This window comes from Neofelis nebulosa, chromosome 14 (genome assembly GCF_028018385.1).
Source record: "Neofelis nebulosa isolate mNeoNeb1 chromosome 14, mNeoNeb1.pri, whole genome shotgun sequence".
Classification (NCBI taxonomy): domain Eukaryota; kingdom Metazoa; phylum Chordata; class Mammalia; order Carnivora; family Felidae; genus Neofelis; species Neofelis nebulosa.
This window is the reverse complement of record NC_080795.1, coordinates 41371804-41380963: the sequence shown is the minus strand read 5'-3', so window position 1 is coordinate 41380963 and position 9160 is coordinate 41371804. Positions and strand designations below refer to the sequence as shown.

The 9160-nt window shown below is 39.5% G+C and overlaps 1 protein-coding gene across 5 annotated transcripts in view; it reads right to left on the bottom strand.

Annotated features, from left to right (window-relative positions):
- Positions 1–1894: 1894 nt before the first annotated feature.
- The window catches only part of ESRP1 (epithelial splicing regulatory protein 1), a 66273-nt gene continuing 59007 nt past the window's right edge, over positions 1895–9160 (bottom strand). For all 5 annotated transcript variants that reach the window (XM_058698595.1, XM_058698596.1, XM_058698593.1 and 2 more), the window contains one exon: positions 1895–3425. Coding sequence is in view for 2 of the 5 variants with exons in the window: in XM_058698596.1 (XP_058554579.1) it covers positions 3405–3425 (21 nt within the window). In the remaining 3 variants the exon portion in view is untranslated. The remainder of the gene's footprint in view (positions 3426–9160) is intronic.

Genomic DNA, 9160 nt, shown 5'->3' with positions numbered 1-9160 from the left:
TGTAGTTTATGGTATACTCTTCCAATATAATGAGTCCTAGCTTGGTTTTTGGCTTTAAATATCCCTCCACATTCCACATAATGGAATTGTGCTGAACCACATCGAAATAAAGACAAAAGTGAGGTCTAAGCTTGGGCAAGTCAAGTAGTTTGCTTCTGAACCTTTTTTCCTTAGGTTCACGCCTTGGGATCTTGGCTTTCACGAATTCGCTCGACAAAGGAAGCAGTAAAAATGAAAAAAACCAGTTTTCTCCCTATGGCACCCATTTAGTGGTCTTACTTGCGAATTTCATCCCGGTGGCCTTCTGGTCTTGAGTGTAGATCATCTCCTGCCTAGTCTGTTTCCTTGTATTAGCACATAGACTATAACATGAATAGATCATAGATTAGATCCAACCTTGAACCAAAGACATCCATAAACAGATGTCTTCAGTTCAGTTCGCCTTCTACTCTTTTCATCAAGAACAGCACCTCCTACAGTGGCTCAATTTAAAAAAAAAATTTAATGTTTATTTTTGAGAGAGAGACAAAGTGCGAGTGGGGAAGGGGCAGAGTGAGAGAGGGAGCAGGCCGGAGCAGGCCTGGAGTTCATAATTGTTGAAGCTGGCTAAAGGGTACAAAGTGTTCATCATTCTACTTTTGCAGGTTACCCACCCCTTCCAACCACCGCTGGGGAAAGCAGGGAAAGGAAGAGAAATTGTGTAATCAACTATGATCCTAAAAGATGAACCTTTAAGGTATTTTATATATTCTGGTCCTCTTTGCCCTCATCTTGTCTTCCTTCCCTTACTCAGTTCGACATCCTATTTTTCTTTTCTGCCATGCGAACGGCAGCTACACGTGGGACAATTTCAAGGAGGTAAACAGACAAATAAGTTCAGCACAGGCAACTTTGTTTTTGAAGGCAGGGAATAGACTGGGCAATGTCAAATGCCTGCCAGAGATCATGAACATGGGTCAGAATCTCAGCTTGTCTAGAGAACTCTACCACCTCCTTACAGATGATGCCAGACACACCCAAAGGTGAAGTACAAACCTGAAAGCAACAGCTCCATTTTTGTAAATGATATTGGCAAGGACTGGGACTTTCCCACGTGAACTAAACTTCATTCGGTGAATGCTTAATAAGGGCTAATTGAGTGAATAGAAATGTGCTAAACAGAGGGAAACAGAGGCATACTTCCTGTCCACAAGGTTATAACCTAAATTCAGAACTGATACACTTGAGCTCTGTAACAAGATTATATATGTCAAGTGATACTGACAATATATACAGCTCTGAAGTAGCACCACTCAGGAAAGACTTGAAGAATGGATAGAATTTGATTTGAAGGGGTGCCCCGGTGGCTCAGTCAATTAAGAGTCTCCAATTTCAGCCCAGGTCATGATCTCACGATTCTTATGAGATGGAGCCCCGAGATGGGCTCTGCGCCGATAGCAAGGATCCTGCTTGAGAGTCTCTCTTCCCCTCCCCTGCTCTCACGTGTGCACACATGCTCTCAAAATAAACGTTAAAAAAATTTTTTTTAACGTTTATTTTTGAAGGAGAGAGAGAGAAAGTGAGAGTGTGAGTGGGGGAGGGGCAGAGAGGGAGAGGGAGACACAGAATCTGGAGCGGGCTCCAGGCTCTAAGTGGTCAGCACAGTGCATGACACAGGGCTTGAACTCACTAACTGTGAGATCATGACACCTGAGCCAAAGTCGGAGGCTTAACCTCCTGAGCCATCCAGGTGCCCCTAAGCATTTTTTTTTTAAGTTTATTTATTTAGAAAGAGAGAGTGCGAGCAAATCCTCATAGCAAACTTAGGGAAAAACCTTACCACCTCAGGAAAAGATGGCTTACCCACACCCTTTCCATGACCCTAACCGTTTCAGTAATAAAAAAGAACACACACTTTGAGATTAGACAGGCATGTTTTATTATCAAATGTAACAATTCTATGAAAACTCTCAGTAGTTTTGTAGTTAAGTATTACTATCTTTAAGGCTTTCAGAGCTTTGGGCAGACAGCATCTTAAGGCATCAAGTATAAACAACTCTTTTTCTGATCCTAAGTGCCAGTTGTCACCAGTTTTCACACAAAAAGGTTTTCTGTTTTTTCTTTTTTCCTACTGCAGTTAAAGGGCCATTGCTGGTCAAGTGAAGAGGGAAGGTTTGGCTCTCCATTCAAGGTGTTAATCAAAGTAATGCAAAGTAAATAAAAAATAGCAGCCACATAAATCTGCATGGCATTGCATCCAAGCCAAGGACAATAGGAGGAACTTAAAGACACATGTGCACTTACTTAATCAAATCCTGTTTTCCTCTTTGGAGTTCCATGAGGCAGCAGTACTAGCTAGCTAGTGTCTAATATTGCACTTTTGTAGCATACACACAGCTAAACACATAGTGCTAAACGCTGACAGCATCAGTAACTGCTCTAACCGCTTCAGTGTTTACCTCTCAGTCCAGCATGCTGACTCTAATCCTATGCTTTTAAAAGTTTTAATTATTTGACAGGTAAGGCATTAGAGAGAAAGGTTTAAGGCTATATCTTAATATATACAAGCATTCACTTCAGTTAGTATATTGCTTTCTAGAATACACTGTTCAAATATTCTCATTTTGCGATATTAAAAACTATGGAATAGCTCTTATTAAAGTCCAAACCATCAGTAATGGGAAAAGTACAATATAAAATAATACATTTGAAGCCACAATGTTCAGTTACAGTTTAAACTAGAAATTACTAGCTACACATAGCTGCTTCATTTTTGGTTTTGCATTTTGGCCCCTAGTTCATTATTTACAACTGGTACCTGCTGAGAAAAAAGATGCAACTTTTAAGCCATGTATGTTTTGCAGTGGGTGTACAGTATCTTCTGATTTATCCCCAAGGTGTTTTAAAAATCGTTTTCATTCGTTTTTAACTGTAAGACACCATGATGGCCAAGATAGTGGGAGAATAGTTTTATTCCTTAAGTTTGTGACTCAAGTATTCCAAGATCTTATTCTTGAATTACTTAGTAAGAGGGCACACTTGTGCAGAAGATAGGGAGATGGAGATAGAAAAATGGAAACACACAAATGAAGCTTCCACAACAGAGTTCCTGATGGAGACGGTAGACACTAGTATTTTTTGTCCAAGACTTAAAACTTAGGAAACACCTATGATGCCACGTTAGCTGGAAGTATTAGAGTCACTCAATTTCCAATTCACATTTTAAATGCCTATTTGCAATCAGCAAGGAGCCAGGCATGCTGCTTGCTAGAAGGATTTGGCTTCATTGGCTCAATTTTTTTCCTCTACCAAAAGATAGGGCACAGGCCCACGGTCCAATCACGTTTGCTGAAAATACTGCAGCCTGAGTGTAGACAAACTTCCCCTGAAGTTGCTAGAAGTGGACATATCTGACGGTTTCGGGATCACCATACATCTTTCAAACACTGAAAAAAACAACACAAGACAATAAAAGGAAATATTACAGTCTCTAAATTTTCAATTATTGGCAGCTATAATAAAATGATTTCGAATTACAAAAGGCCCCCCCCCCCAAAAAAAAAGCCTTAAGGGAGTCCACAATTTTATTTTACACATAGTTGGGATTCCTTTTTTCTTTTTTTTACATTTTTATTTATTTTTGAGACAGAGAGAGACAGAGCATGAACGGGGGAGGGTCAGAGAGAGGGAGACACAGAATCCAAAGCAGGCTCCAGGCTCTGAGCTGTCAGCACAGAGCCTGACGCGGGGCTCGAACTCACGGACCGCGAGATCATGACCTGAGCCGAAGTTGGTCGCTTAACCGACTGAGCCACCCAGGCGCCCTCCTTTTTTTTTTTTTTTTCCTTTTTTCTTTTTCATGTTTTATTTATTTTTGAGACAGAGACAGAGCATGAGCAGAGGAGGAGCAGAGAGAAAGGGAGACACAGAATCCGAAGCTGTTATTTTACACATAGTTGGGATTTCTACAGCAAGTTCTCAAGGAGCAGTGTTGGCAGATGAAATTTATGTGGTAACTGGCATTCCCACAGCTCCCTCCCTTGTGTTACCATGTGTTGATGATGTGTATGTTTGCACCTCCATACTTTACTCAGCTCCTTTGTGGAGTGACTATTTTACAATGTCTATACATACAGACATTCCTCAGTCTGGGTCCTCAAGTTACAACAGCATTTTTTTGTTTTGTTGTGTTTTTAATTTTTATTTGGAAGAGAGAGAGAGAGATAGAGCGTGCGTGCACACATGCAAGCTGGGGAGAGGGACACAGGGAGAGAGAGAGAAACCACAAGCAGACTCTATGCTCAGCACAGAGCCTGACATGGGGCTCGATCCCATGACCCTGGGATCACAACCTGAGCTGAAATCAAGAGCTCAACTGACTGAGCCCCTCAGGCACCCCATCATAGCAATTCTTCTGATATTAAGAGGCTTGATACCATTATTAAAACCATTAAGACAATTTTTGAAAATTAAAGTCTAGTATAAGTAATTTCAAATATGAAACAAAAATATTTGAGTCAATAAGAAGCAACGAGGCATGACATTACAGGAAACATCAACTCTATCAGTGAACAGTTGATAGACAACCTTTATGTGCATTCATCTGCACAACCATCCTATAAAGATTACCATGCTATCCCCATCATACAGATGGAGAAACGGAGGCACAGAGCAGTTAAAGTAGTCATCGGCAGGTCCAGAATTTGAACACAAATTGGTTCTGTTATGCTATTTCACTTATACACCACACAAAAACATACATACATACATTTATTGTGTGAGAGAGAGAGATAGGCGGAGAGAGGGGGAGAGAGAGAAAACAAAGTAGGCTGTGCACCATCAGCACAGAGCCTGACGCGGGACTCGAATTCACGAGCTGCAAGATCATGACCTGAGTAAAATCAAGAGTTGGTTGCCCGACTGACCGAGCCACCCAGTTGCCCCACCACACAAAAACTTTAAAGTGAAAACTTTTGGCATTGTGCATGCTTTCACAAGTAGATGAGAAACTGGACCGCAGATAGACATAAAAATGGTTCTTCAGAGTCCAGATCTGTTCATATGGCCAGTTTGAAATCATGGTCAAGGTTAGATTTGCTTTAATAATAGACTCTAAAATTGATACAAATTTAGAATCAGGTATTTATAAAACAGGGAAATACTTGTTAGAAATCATTCTTAAAATGTGGTTTATAAAGTGACTGTAATTTAGTACTTAGTGTAAAACACAGGACATGCAAGTTTCCCTTGGTTACTAAGTACAAATAAAATCTCTATCAATGATCTACCAACACAGTTGTCCAAGATCTACTATATTCTTCTTTTGGCAATAGCATCTGAATTGTCCTTAAATAACTGACTGTCCCATGACCTAATCTTAAGCCCATAATGAAGCAACTTTACAACGGAGCCCAACAAGTGACACAGACATGGCCAATCAGAGCCCTGCATGTTCCTGGCCACAGTGCTTTCTGAAATGGACCTACGCCAGGCCAAATAACCTCAATTCCTGGCCCGCTTCTGGATTTAAGATGGAAGGATGTAAGCCAAGAGTTGCTGGAGGTACCCTACAGAGACAGTTTGGAAAGAGCAAGCCCTTGGATCCAGTCAAGTCAGTCAAACATGGGCCTGTTATCAGTCAATAAATAAAACCTTTCCCATTCCCAGCTCATATTATCATTCTAATAAGAAACCACTGTAGACACTGAAAATTATACCTTCATATTCTGTGAAAACGTAGAAAAGTCTGAAAAAAATGAAAAGTTTAGCTTTCTCAAGCCTGTTTTTTTTTTTCAGCTTATTTTGAGAGAGAAAAGCAAGAAAGAGTGCACGTGCATATGGAAGGGGCAGACAGAGAATCCCAAGCAGGCTCTACACCCTCAGTGTGGAGCCTGATATGGGTCTCGAAGTCCCTGAGCTGAAGTCAGATGCTTGACTGAGCGACCCACTCACCTCTGAAGCCTGTTTTGTTTTTTTTTGTTTTTTTGTTTTTTTTTTTTTAGTGTTTATTCACTTTTAAGACACAGAATATGAGCAGGGGAGGGGCAGAGAGAGAGGGAGACACAGAATCCGAAGCAGGCTCTAGGCCCTGAGCTGTCAGCACAGAACCTGATTCGGAGCTCGAACTAACAAACCGTGACATCATGACCTGAGTGGAAGTCGGACGCTCAGCTGACTGAGCCACCCAGGTGCCCCTTGCTTTTTAATCCCAGTAGTATCCAATGGAACTTTAGTGTTTAGTAATCAAACTTTAGACTTCAAGCTGTTAACAAAAGACAAACCCCACAAAACCTTCAACTCCCCCTCAAAAAAACAAAAACCCCCAAAACAAACAAAAAACAACCAATGTTTCCTATTTTCCCTTAGCTGCAGAAAAAAGTAAAAGTACAAAGAAACTATTATGCAAAGACAATTTTGAAGTTACAACTGCAAATATTCACAAATCTCTTTCCTTTCCAGTAAGATCTGTGTTAAAAAATGTTTTATTTTGTACACGGACATTGAAAGTACCATGTACAAAGAAATCATTTAAGAAAACTGGATTTCACCAACTGGGGTTACGTCTTACGGAATGAAGCTAAACCCCTTAAAAACCCTGCAATTCTGATTAGTTGTAATATTTTATTTCCTTGTAGTAATTTTGACATCTCTTTTCTTTTTTTTTTTTTTTAAAATTTTTTTTTTCAACGTTTTTTATTTATTTTTGGGACAGAGAGAGACAGAGCATGAACGGGGGAGGGGCAGAGAGAGAGGGAGACACAGAATTGGAAACAGGCTCCAGGCTCCGAGCCATCAGCCCAGAGCCTGACGCGGGGCTCGAACTCACGGACCGCGAGATCGTGACCTGGCTGAAGTCGGACGCTTAACCGACTGCGCCACCCAGGCGCCCCTTGACATCTCTTTTCTAAAAAAACTGTCATTTGTGAGATTTCTTTGTTAGGACAAAGAAATAGTTTCTTTTTCCTTATATAATAGGTAAGATAAAACCCATAACTCAGATTCTTTAATCAAAGAAAAATGTTTTGATAGCATTTTTGTCACTTAAATCACTAATCGGCATTTAGGTAGCTGTTGCTGCCCACTATTATAAATACTAGCTGAAAGAGAAAGAAAGTAAAATCTTGTTTCATTTTAAAATCTCATTTACCCAAGAAACATCTTGAATATTTTGGCCAGGAACTAAAATATTAGTCACTATATTGGTCCAAGCAAATAATTATATAATACAAAAGACATATCATTTTTTAAAAATTTAAATCGCAGTTAACATATAGTGTAATAATAATTTCAGAAATAGAACTTAGTGATTCATTAGTTACATACGACACCCAGTGCTCATCCCATCTCAAATCCTCCTTAATGCCCATCACCCATTTAGTCCATCCCCCACCTCCCACCCCGCCAGCAACTCTCAGTTTGTTCTCTGTATTTGAGTCTTTTATGGTTTATCTCCCTGTTTTTATATTATTTTTGTTTCCTTTCCTTTATGTTCATCTGTTTGTATCTTAAATTCATCATAGGAGTGAAATCATGTTTGTCGTTCTCTGACTTATTTTACTTAGCATAATACACTCTAGTTCCATCTGTGTTGTTGCAAATGGCCAGATTTCATTCTTTTTGATCACCGAGTAATATTCCAGTACACACACACACACACACCCACCCACCCACCCACCCACAGCCCATCTTTTTTATCCATTCATCAGTTGATGGACATTTGAGCTCTTTCCATAATTTGGCTATTGTTGATAGTGCAAGACAGATAATTTTCGAACTACAAAGTAATCTAAACTATATACTTAAGAGGCCAGGTATAAAAGATACTCTCCAAATGAAAGCTGCATGGTTTTTGTTTGATTGTTGGGTATTTTTTGTTTTTCCTTAAAACCTAGCTGTTGTGAAAATACCAGGCTTAACACATCACAAGAACTTCCAAAAATACCCAGTATAGACAAAAGTTCTCACAAAAAAGCAAAGGAAAATGTTAACACTTCATCTTGGACCTCCCTGCCTCTAGAACTGTGAGAAATTAGAGGTTTGTTATTTATAAAACACCCAGTCCATGGAATTGTGTTACGGCAGCCAGAATGAACTAAGACATTCAGCAAATGATCAAGATTACACCGCCAGTAATGTTATGTAGGTAATAGCATCCCAGATATTATGTGATAGGATGCGCACTTCACCTCCATGGTATTATTCTTTCCCAATACCCATTACCCCAGTATTATTGCCAAAAAAACATCTAACAAATTCAAAATCAAGGATAGCCCACAAAATACCTCAAAAGCAGAATACCTCAAAACTGTCAAGGTCATGAAAAATAAGCAAAGACTGAGAAACTAACATGGACTAGAGGATACTAAGGAGACAGGCCGAATAACTGCAACATGGATTCATAGATTGGATCATGGAACTAGACCATGGAAATGAAAAAGAACATTAATGGAAAAATTGGTGAAATCTGAACAATGTCTGGAGCATAGATAATAGTCATCAACATTGCTTCTGTATTATTATAATCATAGAAATAAAGTAGTTATTTGTCTATATGCATAACTTTATAGTTTGTAAAACTTGCTTACGCTCATTAACCCACCTGATTCTTACCTAGAAAAGTTGAGTCACATATGAAGAAGTGATGTTATGTGCATTTTACAGAATAGGGAAATGTTACCTCTGAAGAACTGTCTCTCCATATGTATGCAAAATATGTTTATAGCTAAGCATTTGTTGACAAATTTATGAGCTGGTCCTGCCCCCCCCCCCCCCCCCCAACACACTAGGAGAGTTACACTTGGAGCTTATGGTGAGGGAGTTGGGGGTACAAACAAGAACTCTGGCCTTTTGAGGAGGCATTTTTTTCCAGACAGCTATCAAACCTCCTTCCCAAGAGGGCATCTTCAACAGCTTGTGAGCAGTCGTGGGGATCTTTTATGATAAAAAAAAAAAAAAGAGGCATACCTAGAGTAATTCTTGGGTTAGCTGACAAATGTTGGCTATACAAGAAGGCAGAATACTGAAACTTCTTTATCAGACCTTATCATGGGCTTTGGCTACCTTTATCTGACTCCATAACCAGTAATGGCATCATGCTTTCAATAAATTTTTCAAGTACTGTTACTAGTTTCCTGTCATTGCTGTAAAAAATAATGTAATTTGATGACTTAAAACAGAAACT